Source organism: Hibiscus syriacus, unplaced genomic scaffold (genome assembly GCF_006381635.1).
Source record: "Hibiscus syriacus cultivar Baekdansim isolate YM2019G1 unplaced genomic scaffold, ASM638163v2 tig00006731_pilon, whole genome shotgun sequence".
Lineage (NCBI taxonomy): Eukaryota > Viridiplantae > Streptophyta > Magnoliopsida > Malvales > Malvaceae > Hibiscus > Hibiscus syriacus.
In genome coordinates this window covers 68,241-84,378 of record NW_024062108.1, presented here as the reverse complement: position 1 = coordinate 84,378, position 16,138 = coordinate 68,241, and the positions used below count along the sequence as shown (strand labels likewise).

Genomic DNA, 16,138 nt, shown 5'->3' with positions numbered 1-16,138 from the left:
ATTTTGGATTTCCTTTAACCTCTTCTTTCCCTTCCACATAGATATATAATACCCAAGGAATGAATTTTAAATTCATTTCCTTGCTAAATGACCATTATGCACCTTCCTCTTTCTAACTTTGCTAATCAACCTACACTAATAATTTCAAATTAACTCTCTGAACTTTTAAATTTTATCTAAATTGACCATAAATTTTAAAATCTTACACTTTGGTCACTAGCTTGGTTTTTGGGATATTACAATGGAGATTCAACTCTGATCAAGCTGGTAAATCCTTACGAACCTAAGGCGACCATTGGGTAAGCTCTCAGGCCCCAAAATGTTCCCTTAGGTTGGCTCCTTATACCCAATGGGTATAAGGTAAGCCCTATGAATGCAGTTCTGGGGAACTGCATATGGTGTACGGGAGGAGGGTATACTATGAGTTTTAAAAACTTAAACTTCGGTATGATTTTTTATGATATTTTACTGAACTATTACTTGATTATTTCACCGTTATGATTTATTTGCACTGTTGGGACACATTGAGCCCTAGCTCACTTTTCAAACTGTTTTACCTCTTTCAGATACTTCTGGATAGGCACCTCGAATCAGGCACTTGGAGGATCGACACATTCTTGTAGAACTTTTTGTTGTAAAGTTTCCATATTCCAAACTGCTTTCAATTATAGTGACACGTGCCTTTATTTTGAAGTACTTATTTTTTATGGTGTTTACTGCTTTTGCTACTGATATTCGATTTACCGTGGTTCAGAATTATGTCATGTTTTGTTTTATTTAGTCACTTTTAGTTTTATATTTACGAGTTGGGTCTTTATCATTATTTATTAAATGTTATAAATGTTATTTTTAATATGATTTTAAATGATCGAATAACGTTTTGGAAAATGTTTTAAGAATTTTTAATTTAATCTGTTAGACTTAGTCGAAACGCATATGCTAAGTCTAGGAAGTTAAAAAAAAAACATTCCGAAACAACTTATTTTAAGTCAACAATTCACATTTAAAAAGTGATTATTGATCAAACCAAGAAACTAAACAAACAATGATTTTACGTTGAAAAAGTACGTTTGGAGAAGCATTCCTTAACGATTTTATTTCAAGGACTCAATTAAGTGTTTTAAAGACCCACTATAAAGACAACCCTCCTGATCTAATTTTCTTTATTTTCAACATGAAGGTTTAATCCTCTTGCCCTAAGAGAAGAACCTAACGCTACATTATGCTACATCTACTAATTATGATTTCTTTTAAAAAAAATATCTTCTAGCAACAATCCTAATTTTAAACTAAAATTTTCAAAATTCCTTTTCCACATAGTTTCTCAAAATCAAATACCAATTGACCTTAAAAGGATTTTATTTCCAGATAAAACCAGATTGTAATTTTAAGTAGAAAGAAAAGGAGTATAGAAATTAAGCTGATAATAAAGAAAGAGCAAATTTGTAACCCAAATCATACTAAATGAATCAATTAGATCCACAGTGAGAGAGATGTCCGATTTAAATTAAAGTGTACATTAAAAGTTAAACCCCATAAATAATTTATCACTACAAACTGGAGAGCTGCCAAACATGGTATTGGTCCTTGATTGAAAGACAACCCTGATAAATAAGCATATTCTGCTTCTTTGCACCAACAATGAGCTCAACATCAATCTGTGGAGACAAAGTACACCATTATAAGATGATTGCCCTCAGGTATTCCTTGAATTTGGAATCTAATATAATCAAGCAAAATAAACAAATCTTATGGGCTGACAAAACTATTATTTTGTCTCGAATGAGAGTTCCGGACAGAAAAGGACGCAAGATTTTATGTCAAGGGTGCAAACCTTTAAGAAGTATATTAAAAATTCAAGGAATGTGAAATTAGATCATCAAAAGAAAATACAAAGGAAATACGGATTTTAAATTTCCAGGGGTGCAACAGCCCCCTAGCATCCCCTCGATCCGTCCCTGGTACCGGATGCCCTTCACATCTTAAATTTTTCAAGTATTTGGAGAATCTTCAGAAGGTAAATTTCCCATAAACATGTCCAGATATAAGTTGGACACAAGTATCCTACACAGCTAATTCAAGAAAGAAAAAAGAAAGAGTTGGAACAACATGGGGAGAAAAGGCAGTGCATGGTTTTGAGTTTTGACTGCAAAATCTTAGCATTAAAGAAGGCTTGTCTGCATATTTTCCAAGAGGACAGTTGAGCAGAAAAGCCGGGCCATTTTTCATCGGTTAATTCCAAGGGTAACTGTTGGCATCATCACAAATGCCTTGATAATGAATACAGATTAGATTGTATGAAATTCATACAGGAGAAAAAATTCAAAATAACTAAGGTCCGTGTATATCATGGCAAGAAAAAGATACCTATTTGTCTTGCACCCATCCTCCTAATCGCTCCAGAGGGTCATAGTTTGTGAACAGCCGAAACTCGTTTCCAAGTTTGCTAGAGTGCTGTGGCCGAAAATTGCATGGACGCAAACCCAAAAGCTCTACAGCTCTATCTGTCTGCACTTCTCCTGCATGCCAACAAGTAAGAGTTATATTTTACTATTAAAAAAACCCACCTAAAACAATAATTGCCATCCGTGCTTGTAATTCTGCACTACGTTGAAGTTACACATGCAATGCAGTAAAGATAACTAGTGGCATCTATCCAAGCTATGTTGGAAGCAAAAACTTTTACCTGTAAGCAAAAGCAAGAAGGATTCTTCTGGGTGCGCAAGAAAAGAAATTGTTTGAGCAACTTTCTCTAAACACTCCTTGCTCTGCAACCATATATGTCATGCATATTATACTATCAGAAATTTCTCTAAACACAAACTCGTGTGAAATGCAGTAAACAGTTGTCCCCTTCTAGGTATATGCTCGGCAAGATAATGAAATATATATATATATAAACTGATGCTCTAACACTAAACGTCCTATGTTAGACCAAAATAGTGATTTACAACATACCATCTTGTGATAGAAATGTGTCTAAAGTTCACATTTCTCCATAAGGATCACAGACTTCCAAGACTTATACGTATCAGGGGAGGAATTTTACACCAAGGTGAAGTGGTAGAAATCACTGGTACAAACTAACTCAAAATCTTTGTTTTCGTTTTGATCACAAAGAAAATATCACATTAATATCACAAGATAAACAAGAGTAGACAACAGGGTTTTATATTGTGTATTAAAGAGATAAACAAGCAAGTTCATCCTCGTATTAAAAGACCTGGAATCAATTAAAAGAAACAGAATATTCAAGATATCAGTATAAAAACTACTAGGTCAATAAATATGTTTGTGTGTATTTAGTGTTAAATAGATAAGTGGATGAGGTGTTTCTCTAAGCAGTTACCTTTTGCTTATATGACAAGACAGACAAGGAAAATATCACAGCATAAAAGAGCTTCACTTCAGGTGACAATAAGTAGATTAAGAAATTGACAAAATGTATAGTCTTACCAGATAAGGAGGATCGGCAATTACAACCTGGTAATTATGCTTTAGCTCCGACAGGAAGTCTTCGGGTTGGTTGTAATCATAAAACGTAAAATCACTTCCATATTGATCAAAACGCTTATCATACTCCAAAAGTCGCACAGAGATAGTAGGATCAAGTTTCTGAAAATCATACAAAAGCAATGAACCACAAGGCATAAGTAATAACATCAACTAAAACCAAACTAATTGACGTCAGTCTTAATAGACCTAACCAAAACTACTTAGCATAGGTGGTTTAAGCAGTTAAGTTAGTAATAAATATATTAAAATCGCACCGAAAGACTTAACATATTCTAACCAATGATCATACTAAGCGAAATGGACAAAATCGAAGGTATGGGTTAAGTCCATCTTTTGCAACTGTTCCAAGTTCCCACCATACTGTTAGATTTTCAATTCAAGAGATACATTTTCCCAACTAATTCTAGAGATTTATCAATCTGGCGTTTAACTGTGAAACCCCTGTAAACCAATAACTGAGATAAACACTATAAACAGTTAACAAACTAGATTCAATCTATGCTATCAGTCTTTTCAAGACTATAAGTAAAACTACTATTAGAAAAAGAAGATTTGAAAAGATTACCTTAAGATAGGCATAGAGAGTAGGGCAAGCAATACAAGCTACTCTATAATGTGAGGCGGTGCAAAGAGAAACGACTTCTTGAGAAATGGTACGGGCTGTGTGTGGGTCGTACCAGAATTGGCTGAGCCTCCAATCTTCTGTTACCAAAGCCACTTCACTCTCTGGTTTGGTTTCTTCAGTTTCGTGGTTAGCAAGGGATTGACTTTGTTCTTCGAGGAACTCTTTGAGAGCTGCTATCGCCTGAGAGCTAAGAGCCGGTGGGTCATCCTCATCGGTGTCTTTAACGACGACGTTTTTAAGAGCTGGGAGCTCTTCTTCCATTTTTCAGCTGCGGGCGGCGTTGCTCAGGTTGGGGGCAGTGTAAAGAACGAAGTCACTCGTAGGGTTTATTTTATTTGGATATGTTTGATTTTGTTTTTTCCTTTTCTGTGTAGTTTTTGAGTAAACATGCTAGAGATTAAATTACCAATAATTTTGGGCCTTAATTTAGAAAAATTTAAATTACTCAAATTGATGAATATTATCTTATAATTTAAATTTAATTTAAAAAATTTTAAGCCGCATGAAATCAAGATTTTGAATTTATGTTTAAATTTAAATATAAATAATTGTAATATGATACTGTAGACACCGTTTTTATTCGGTTTAAAAAAAATATTATTTATTTATTTATTATTAATATTATTATTATTTTTATTATTATTTATTATTATCATTAATATTTTTTTTAAAAATTTTCAGGCCCATGTTTAACCCCATTATCTCCACCATTCCACGTGCAACCCCATTATCACCCCACGTCTCTTCAACAAAATGAAAGTGGGAAGGACTGCCTGTTTATTTAAATGAACTTTGGATTGGAAAGCAAGGGGAGATGCACAAACGAAAGGGGGTCACACTTACGGATCTTCATCGAAACGTCTCGAATTAACCAAACACCAACAGTCCATGCTATCTTTAATTTCTCATCAAGTTCCGAACCTCCAATCAACTTACGGAGCTCTAAAACAAAAGGAAACCGAAAGTAACCTTCGCCTCCGCTACTTTCATTGAAGCATATCCACAAGCATTTGGCAGCCATGGCAGACGACGGAACTAGATGATCGATGGTGGTGGTCGAGTCAGTAACCATGGTGAAAAAAAAAATAAAAAACAGGAGGGGGAAATGTTGGAGGAAGAGAAAGGAATCAGCCAGCAACAAGAGATCGATTTGGTCCACGAAAGTGTCAGCCTCATCGAGTACGTCACTTGGCTCAGGGATTTCCGAAGCATCCAGCTTGTTAGTGCAATGCAATTATGCAATGTCCTGGCAACTTCTTTTTTTGGGTCGTGGGGACCTTTTGATCAAGGGCATGTTGTTTTACTTTCAAATTCAGCTGTGTGGGTATTGTTGTTTCATGTTTTTATCGATTTCAAAATATTCACATTACAGCAGAAAAAATGGGTCCTACTGGAACCGGTTTCGTTTGCTTGTTGGAGCTTTGGCAATGGAAAAACAATGTTTCTAAGTTTATGTGAGCTTGTTACCACTGTAGTTTTGATGCCTGCTTTATTAAAATACTTGATTTAATGCCCTCATAACACCTTTAAATATATTATAAGTGGGACCCACAAACTAATAACCCATTTTTTTAAGGAATTGACGTGTTTTGGACTTTCTAAGGGTTAGTCCATGTTTTAGTCATTCCATCTTTCAACGTCATTCATTTTGATCCTTTTCATTTATTTATTTTTATTATTATTATTTTATTTATTTATTTTTATATTTTACTAACTTTTATTTATCTTTGTTGTATTTTTTTCTCTTATTGTTTTTTTTTCATATTTATTTATTTATTTATTATTTTTTTACAATATAACAATATTTTTTACTTTTAGGGATACTTTTCAACTAATCAAAGGTAAGTAATTTGAATCGAATTTTTTTTTAATTTTAATTTCAAATTTCCGCAATTAAGACAACTGACAAATTAAATGGTACCGAAAGGGCAGTTCAAGGGTGCTAATCCTTCCTTGACTGTAACCGACTTCCGAGCCCGACATATTTATGATAAAACGCAAATCAAGTAAGATGGTGTCCGATCTACCTAAATAATTTTAAAATTCGATGGCGACTCTAACCACATTTTTACAAATTTTTACAAATCGAGTTTTACACCCTCTTACTCAAACCAAATTTTAGGTGCTCATAGTTTCAATTATTTTTATTTCAATTATGAAATGTTTGAATTAAATCTTTTAAAAAATCTAACAATAAATCACTAAATTAATTTAAAATTTTATTATATTTTTAAATAAATATTAAACTACTATTGAGATTAATACAGTTAACTTAATGATATAATTTTATAAAAAATATTTAATAATTTATTTTATAAAATTAAAATACTAACTACAACATAATATATTAATTCTATAAGAATTATAAAATTGAAGTTGAAATCCCATTAACTTCAAATTTCATAGAAAAATTAAAATTTTCATTAAAAACTTCAAACTACAAAAACAAAAAACTTGGAATAAATCAAAAGCGAAAATGGATATTATTCAAATTACGAGCCGAGTGGAATTTTCAACAAACCTCAATTAGTTTATGTTAATATTTAATTTGATATCTTATAAAAATTGAGATCTGAACACTTTAAAAGAAAAAGAAATAATACATTTTTCAAAAATTGTATTTCATTATTTTTAAAATTTTCAAGATCTAATTTTCTCAACGATAATGAGAAAAAAATCAAACCTTGATTTTCATTTTTTTGACAATATATAAACTACCCATAGAATTCCATATGACCTAACAACTCAAGATAAAAATGATTCACCTGTTAGATAAAATTGAACTAGCATATCAATAAAATGCATGACCATAACAAAAGCCGACCAAATTCTTCCTTAATAAAAGCATGCATATCAATAAGCAAAATTCCATAACGTCTACTCAACTCGTCAATTACTCGAATAAAATTCATGGCATGTCTCGGATACAAAACAGCTTATAAAGAACTCATTAAGGCAACAAAATTCTCCCCTGCCATGTCGTACCATTGTTCCAATACCTCAACGATTGGCCTTGGCAACTCTTTCGATTTCGTCCTTCTTCTTGATGGCATAGCTGCACAATACAAGATCATTTTCAGTATCAACCAAAGTGACAAAAGCCACAATCCAGCAGGTGCAATTTGATACATTGAGAGGAACAGTTTACCTGTTAGATGATCCCTTGGCAGCATTAATTAGCTCGTCAGCCAAACATTCAGCAATGGTTTTAATGTTCTGAATGCAGACTCACGAGCACCCGTGGTCAGGAGATAGATAGCCTGATTCACACGGCGAAGGGGAGAGATATCAACAGCCTGTCGCCTGACAACACCGGCAGAACCGATACGTGTAGCATCTTCACGGGGTCCACTGTTACATCAATCAGCATACGACAAAGCTTAGTATAACTTAAACTGATGAAAGATAAAATGCTAAACTTTATGTTATATATACCTGTTGATAACAGCATCAACGATGACTTGAATTGGGTTCTGATCAGTCAAAAGATATATGATTTCCATGGCATGCTTTACAATCCTGGTTGCCATAAGTTTCTTGCCGTTGTTTCGACCATGCATCATGAGTGAGTTTGTAAGCCTTTCAACAATCGGGCACTGAGCCTTTCTGAATCGCTTAACTGAGTACCTCCCAGCAGTGTGAGGAACATAGGTGGCGTGCTTGGAAGCTTGGACACCAATGTAATCACTCAAGGAGATATCAGCAACCTAAAACAGATATATCATCCATGTCAATGATCAATGCCACCAAGTCTTGTAACAATCAAAGGGGACAGCACGATGCAAAGAAAATTTCCCCCAATCAGGAGTCTTAAAGATACTTGGGAAGAATCTAACTATCCAATTCATCAAATATTTCAACTAAAAGTTGAGAAGATCATAGGAAATCAAGACTGTCCCAATGCACTACAATTTAACAGCAAATTCAACAGAAAACTATGAATCAGATCAGAGACAGAGAATGATGAAAAAATCAAATCAATATCACAACTAATGATATGATAGTAGATATGGATTGACAAGTTCAACACAAAACTTACAATCCATTGATAAAAGAAGGAAACCTGAAGCTCTATCAGATAATTTGCATCTCCTAGACGTTAACAATTGTTCAAAATGCAATAAGTTTCCTCCGCTACAACTCTAAAGTTAACCTATATACAAACTACTTCAGAACACCCAAACCATATTTGCAGTTAAACTCATATAGCATTTAATAGAAAAATGAAATAACACAAAATACAAAAATTAGATGGTACATTCCACTTGAAAACTAAAAATACAACAAAAACAGAAGAAACAAAAAAAAATAGACCCAAAATTTTAAATCAAAAAAGGAAGGGAAAAGAAAAACCTGAACTTCCTCGAAGCTCCAGCGGTTGAAGAGCTTGACTTCCAATTGAGCTTGAGCTCCGGCGGGGGCTGCTTCTGCTGTCGCCATACCTACTGTAAGAAGAAACGGTCATTAAGAAAAGGAAAGATAAAGAACATATTTAAAGGAAAAATAACAAAGAGATGGAATTGAAGAAAAAAACCTGCAGTAGACAGAGGGAGGCAAAGAACTAGGCTTTCGCAGGAAGCGGCGTTGAGGAAATGAGAAAACCCTAGTCTTGCACATATATACTCATTTTATGATTAGGGTTTTCTACTCTTGAAGGTTGGGCCTTTTGCTGCGTCATTTTTGGCCTTACTATTACCGAACAATAAAAGGGGCATATACCCAATCAAAATTTTACTTTTCTATTGACTCTGATTTGGAAGCCTTTATAGGCCCAACGCCAATTTCAACCTAAAATATAAGAAGCCACACAAATATTTTTGGGCTAGTTTCAGGTTTTGGGTCACATGATAGGTGAAGGTGAGGGGTAGGACTTGTTGGTAGGTTGATCAGGATTATTATGAACTCTGTTGTGTTAATTCATTGTTGTACATGCTATTCGGTCACTAACAAAACATGTTAGATTATCTTGTATGAGTGAGAGGGAGACATATTAAAATGCTATAGTTCTATTTTGCACTTGGGATTGGAGGAATGTTTATGGAAGTGCTTTTGATCTAAAATTCTGTTTAAAACGTAAAATCAACCTAAATAATTTTCAACTAAAAAATCACGTTTAAAAGTGATTATTATCTCTAATCGAGAAATTGAAAAGACAGTGTTTTGCGTTTGAAAAGTTCGTTTGGAGAAACATTCCAAACAAAATTGTCATGTGATCTAGTGTCACTCCTTGAGCCTTATTCAAAGATGTGATTTGAGATTATACGGACTTTGTATAAAGTCTTTTAATTTTTCTAGGGTTGATTATGGGAAAGGTATACCTGTTGGGAAATCGGTTATATCCCACACGAACGTAGTTTTAAAATTGACCTAAAATGTCAAGATCAAAACCACCAAAGGTTGCACAACGGATAAATCTGTCAAACTATTGGATATTGAAACACAATGGAAAAACCGAATAAAAAACAATAAAGGAGAGAACACACTAAATTTACGAGGTTCGACGAGAATATCGTCTACTCCTCGGGCACCACACCGGATGATAACTTCACTATATCGCCAATATTACAACAAATGGAATTCTTTAGAATTCCCAAAGTGGGAAAATGAAGAATACAAGAGGAAGAGAGAACTTGTTTTTGGGATGATATCTAATGAAATACTTAGGCCTATTTATAGTTGAGTTTAAGGACTAAACTTATAAATAACCTAATATTTTAGGGATTAAACATGAAAAATAAGTTGGCCACCTACCAAATAATTTTTCCAATGTGTACAAGTTAGCCACCAAATATGAAATTCATATGTTCAAAGTTTGGCGACCAGTCAAGATAAAATTTCCAATAAGTTGGCCACCAACCAAGATGAAATTTCCAACTTGCCAACTTAATTTCAAGCCAAATTAACAAATTTCCACCTTGGCTTGAAATTACCAAGCCTACTCAACTTCTTCTACTCCCTAAATTTGTAGTGCCTCTAATTGCGCTCACAAGCGCCGCGCACCCGAATGTGTTTATACTTTCAGGATGTTAATCAAGTTCAAACAATGATTGAACTTGATTACTGTTACCACCTTGGTCATCATATCTGCAGGATTTTCTGATGTCGCAATTTTCTGAAGTAGAATCTTTCCTTCTTCAAAGATCTCCCGCACAAAGTGATACCTCACATCGATATGCTTAGTCCTTGAATGGTAGACTTGATTTTTCGCTAAGTGAATAGCGCTCTGACTGTCACAATAGAGACTAATGTGACTTTGAACAACTCCCAAGTCTTCCATCAACCCGTTAAGCCAAATTGCTTCCTTTACAGCCTCTGAAACTGCCATGTATTCTGCCTCTGTAGTAGACAAGGCCACCGTAGATTGCAATGTAGACTTCCAACTTACTAGGGCTTTAGCAAGAGTAAACAAATTCCCAGTAGTTGATCGACGCTTATCCAAATCACCAGCATAATCGGAATCAGTATATCCAACCACACACTGACCAAGTTCTTCATCCTATTCAAAAACTAAACCAACATCCACAGTTTGTTGGAGATACCGTAGAATCCATTTCACAGCTTGCCAATGTCCTTCTCGAGGATCATGCATGTACCTGCTCACAACTCCAACTGCTTGTGAAATGTCAGGACGCGTACACACCATTGCATACATCAAGCTCCCAACTGCATTAGCATATGGAACTTTTGTCATATACTCTCGTTCTTCGTTAGTTTTAGGAGATAATTGAGAACTAAGTTTCAAATGAGAAGCCAGTGAGATACTTACATGTTTGGTATTTTCATTAATGCCAAAACATTGTAATACCTTTCTCAAATATTGCTTCTGTATTAAACGAAGCTTCTCTCTCTGTCTATCTCTGCTTATCTCCATACCAAGAATCTTCTTGGCCTCACCTAGATCTTTCATCTCAAACTATTGATTCAACTAAGCCTTTAATTTGTCTATCTCCTTTTGACTCTTCGAAGCGATCAACATATCATCAACATACAAGAGAAGATAAATGAAAGATCCATCTTTGAGCTTTTGCATATACACACAATGATCATATTTGTTTCTAGTGTACTTTTGCCTCCTTATAAAGCTATCAAATCGCTTGTACCATTGCTTCGAAGATTGCTTCAATCCATATAGCGATTTGTTCAGCTTACAAACCCATTTCTCACAACTACCATCTTTGTATCCTTATGGCTGAGTCATATAGATCTCCTCTTCTAAATCACCGTGCAAGAAAGCTGTCTTTACATCAATTTGAGCTAGCTCCAAATTCAACTGTGCTACCAAGGCCAACAATATTCTAATGGAGGAATGCTTCACAACAGGGGAAAAATACTTCATTGTAGTTGATTCCCTCCTTTTGAGCGTAGCCTTTAGCTACCAACCGTGCCTTGTAGCGAACATCTTTCTTGCTATGAGATCCATCTTTATTTGCAAATACCCACTTGCATCCAATTAATCTTTTACCTTTCGGTAATTGAGCCAGTTTCCAAGTGTTATTCTTTTGGAGAGATTGCATTTCTTCATCCATGACACTTTTCCACTTATCACTTTCTAAGCTTTGTATTACTTCTTGGTAAGTGATAGGGATATCATCATCAACAACTGGAAGAGCATAGGCCACCATATCAACAAATCGAACAGGTCTACAAATTTCTCTTCTTGGCCTTGTAATTGCAAGTGATTATGGTGTCTCCAATGGTTCTTGGGTTTGAACCTGTTCATCTTTTAATTCTTCTATTGGAGTTGAAGAATCAGCTGCATCAACTTCTGGGATCATCGTCTGTTGAAACTCCACCTGTTTTGGAGTATGCTCCACCTGCTGCGGAGTACTACTTGTCTGGACAGCTTCATTTGTTACCTTCTTTACTAGGGTAGATTCATCAAAGGTAACATCTCTGCTACAAATTATCTTCTTAGTGTCTAAACACCAAAGGCGGAATCCTTCACTCTATAGGTGATTCCCATAAAGAGAGTCTTATTTGCTCTCAGATCAAGCTTGGATTCCTTTACATGATAATAAGCAGTGGAACCAAATACATGTAAGGAATCATAATCAGTAGCAGGTTTTCCAGACCATACCTCCAATGGTGTTTTTCCTCCTATCGCTGATTACGGCAGACGATTGATGAGATGGCCAGCATATGTCACAGCCTCAGCCCAAAATGCCTTGCCTAACCCAGCATTAGACAACATACATCGAACTTTCTCCAATAATGTTCGATTCATACGCTCTGTCACCCCATTCTGTTGTGGTGTATTTCTAACAGTGAAGTGTCGAACAATACCATACTCATGGAAAACGTCAAAGAATGGGTCACTTTTATATTCCCCTCCATTATTCGTCCTAAGACGTTTGATCTTTCTACCAGTTTGGTTTCGATCATATTTTTCCATTTCAGGAAAATTCGAAGCACTTCATCTTTAGACTTCATCGGATACACCCAAACTCTTCTGGAAAAGTCATCTATAAAAGTTAGAAAATAATGGTTTCCTCCCAAAGACGATGTCTTTGAAGGACCCCATACATCTGAGTGAATATAATCCACAATACCTTTTGTATTATATATAATGGTGTCAAACTTCACTCTCTTCTGCTTTCCCAGAACACAATGCTCACAAAAGTTCAATTTGCAAGCCTTTGCACCTTTCAACAATCATTTCTTTTCCAGAATTTACAAGGATTTTTCTCCAGCATGTCCCAACCGCATATGCCACAACTGGGTTGCGTCCAAATCATCACATCCGGAAACTGCTGCAACTGCTCCAATAATTGTACTACCTTGATAGTAATACAAATTATTTTTCCTGATGCCCTTCATTATCACAAGTGCGCCATATGTGACTTTTAAAACTCCATCTCTCATAGTGACTACTGAGCCTTTGGATTCCAAGGCTCCCAACGAGATGAGATTTTTCTTCAAACTGGGCACGTATCGGACATCCGTCAGAACTCTGGTTGATCCATCTTGATTCTTCAATCGAATTGAACCTATTCCAATAGTTTTACAGGCATTGTCATTGCCCATATAAACAACTCCTGCATTTAGTTCTACTAAATCAGAGAACTTTCTCGATTAGGGGACATATGATAGGTACAACCCGAATCTAATATCCATTCATCTGAATGGAATGTTGTTGATGAAGCAACCAATGATATGTCAGAGTCATTTGCATCATGCTCTGCAATACATGCATCTGGAGCATCTTTTCCCAGTCTGAACTTCGACTTTGATATCCCTCTCCATTTTGGTTTTTGACTTTTTGAGCGACCTCTTGCCACCATGGCCTCCGCTGCTTCGTACTTGCTCTCCTTCTTGGTTTTCTTCCTGAACTCATAACTATACAAAGCAGTAGTTACATCTTTAAGGGTAACATTATCCTTACCATGAAGTAGCGTTGTCTCAAGGTGCTCAAATTCATCTGGAAGAGATGACAACAACATCAAGGTTAAATCTTCATCTTTGAATGTTTCATCTATGCCCAATAAGTCTGCCACTAGCTCATTGAATGCAGTGATGTGTTCATTCATACTGGTGCCTGATTGATAATCAAATATGAACAATCTTTTCTTCATGTGGAGACGATTCTGAGAGCTTTTCTTTAGGAATTTTTCCTCTAATGCTTTCCACATCTTACTTGTAGAAGTCTCGTTCTTCTAGCCATACTTCTGCTCCCTGGAAAGACAAGATCGAATCGTGTTGCACGCCAAACGATTGATTGTTCCCCATTCTTTCTCCTCCATATATTCGGGTTTTTCTTCCTCAATGGCAATGTCTAGACAAAGCGTCTAACACCTCGTCTTGCCACATGCCAAAATGACCGGATCCATCGAACAACTCCACCGAGAAATTTGCATTTGACATAATCCTCCTCACCGGTCCGGATGAAGAGCTTGATGTCTCAACTAATCCGTATTTTGGCATTTTAATTCCAACGAACAATATTCAATAGCACGAACTGTATCTTTTCAGCAACGAAACCACCAGGATAACCTCAACCAAAGCTCTGATGCCAATTGTTGTGGAAATCAGGTTATTTCCCACACGAACGTAGTTTCAAAATTGACCTAAAATGTTAAGATCAAAACCACCAAATGTTGCACAGCGGATAAATCTGTCAAACTATTGGATATTGAAACACAATGAAAAACCGAATAAAAAATAATAAAGGAGAGAACACACCAAATTTACGAGGTTCGACGAGAATATCATCTACTCCTCGGGCACCACACCGGATGATAACTTCACTATATCGCCAATATTACAACAAATGAAATTCTTTAGAATTCTCAAAGTGGGAGAATGAAGAATACAAGAGGAAGAGAGAACTTGTTTTTGGGATGATATCTAATGAAATACTTAGGCCTATTTATAGTTGAGTTTTAAAGACTAAACTTATAAATAACCTAATATTTTAGGGATTAAACATGAAAAATAAGTTGGCCACCTACCAAAGAAATTTTCCAATGTGTACAAGTTAGTCACCAAATATGAAATTCACATGTTCAAGTTTGGCTACCAATCAAGATGAAATTTCCAGTAAGTTGACCACCAACCAAGATGAAATTTTCAACTTGCCAACTTAATTTCAAGCCAAATTAACAATACCCACTTATTACTCTTTAATTCCAGCTCATTAATTTGTCAGGTATTTTGTATAGCTACTAAGAATAGGTATATGTTCGTCGCTGCCTCTATGTACGGTTATGGTTTATCGACATATCATCTATTTGGCCTCCACGTACATGCACCGGAGATTTGTAAAGGTGTTTATTGTGCTTTTTGGAGTAAGAAGCTAAATGTGTTGATGATTTGTCATAAATGTTCATTGAGGGATATATTATGGGCATCAAAATGGTGTTGGTATGATACTGTGTATGGTCCACATATTGCATCTTGAATGTAAACTATTATCGTGTGAAATGAAATTTTCATATTGTGAGTAAAAAATTAGCTGACCCTATTCTCATGTGTAATGGGATAAGAGAGAGATAGGATAGTAGGCTGCCCCTAACGTCAGGTTGAGAGCAGCTTCCGTGGGAGACCTCCGGCAATAAGAATTATGAATTGCCCACCGTGAGACTCGATCCCATGACCACAAAGTTAAAAGTCTTGCGCTCTACCAACTAAGCTGGACGAGCAATTTTTTCATTTTGTGAGTGTCGTTTTTTAATAATTGTTTTGCATTTTGATTGGCTCTGCCGTTGTATTCATTGTTACGTTTTAATAGAGTTGTGATACTTGTAAGTGATATTATGTGCTTGATGTATTTAGTGGTTATAATTTTCGTAATCTCTCAAAATTTGAGTGAGTAGAAATGATTAGTATGATAAAGTATCATATTAATTTTTAGAAAAGTATGGTAACATCTTAAAATCTAAATTATTAGAAATAAATAATCGGATTTAATTCTGGAAAATGATTTTCAAAAATTTATTTTTTATTTATTCTCGAAATATTTTAATAAGGAAGATTTGGACTTTGCGAAATTTCAAAGTGAATTTTGTGAAACTAGAAAATATTTTTAAGACAATTATTTTTTTTATAAAGTTAAAGAAATAAATTGGCTGAGGGTCAAACTTTGTAAACTCTCAAAGACGATTTTATCATTTCTTTGAAATCTAAAGACATGCTTGATAGAAAAATTAGATCATACAAGATTAACGTAACGAGGTGAGTTCACTAACAATTCATTGATGAAAAATTGACAAAAAGAAAAGCCTAATTGGTGGAATGTCAAACAATCTGAAACCTTTTTTTAATGATTTTCAAGAAATGAATATTCTAAAACAATTCATAAAAGTAAAGCTTTTCTTACGGTTGGACGAAATGATAAAAGAATATTTGGAAATACATCTATAAAAATTGTGTATAGAAATCCACAAAGAAACTTCGTCACTGTAACTTCGTCACTGTAGTTAATGACTTAAAAAATGTAACTTCGTCACTGTAGTTAATGACTTAAAAAATGTGCAATAGACAATTTTAGTCCAGGCCATT

General features: G+C 35.1%; 1 protein-coding gene and 1 pseudogene across 1 annotated transcript; both read right to left on the bottom strand.

The window, feature by feature from the left end:
• Positions 1–1,508: 1,508 nt before the first annotated feature.
• On the bottom strand, positions 1,509–4,462 carry LOC120201002 (EEF1A lysine methyltransferase 1-like). Its single transcript, XM_039201697.1, has 5 exons — positions 4,082–4,462; positions 3,457–3,615; positions 2,687–2,768; positions 2,368–2,519; positions 1,509–1,658 (listed from the first exon to the last, which is right to left on the bottom strand). The coding sequence occupies exons 1-4, from the start codon at positions 4,400–4,402 to the stop codon at positions 2,368–2,370; spliced, it is 714 nt and encodes a 237-aa protein (XP_039057628.1). The 5' UTR covers positions 4,403–4,462; the 3' UTR covers positions 1,509–1,658.
• A 2,548-nt stretch (positions 4,463–7,010) lies between these two features.
• On the bottom strand, positions 7,011–8,733 carry LOC120201001 (annotated as a pseudogene).
• Between the last annotated feature and the right edge of the window lie 7,405 nt (positions 8,734–16,138).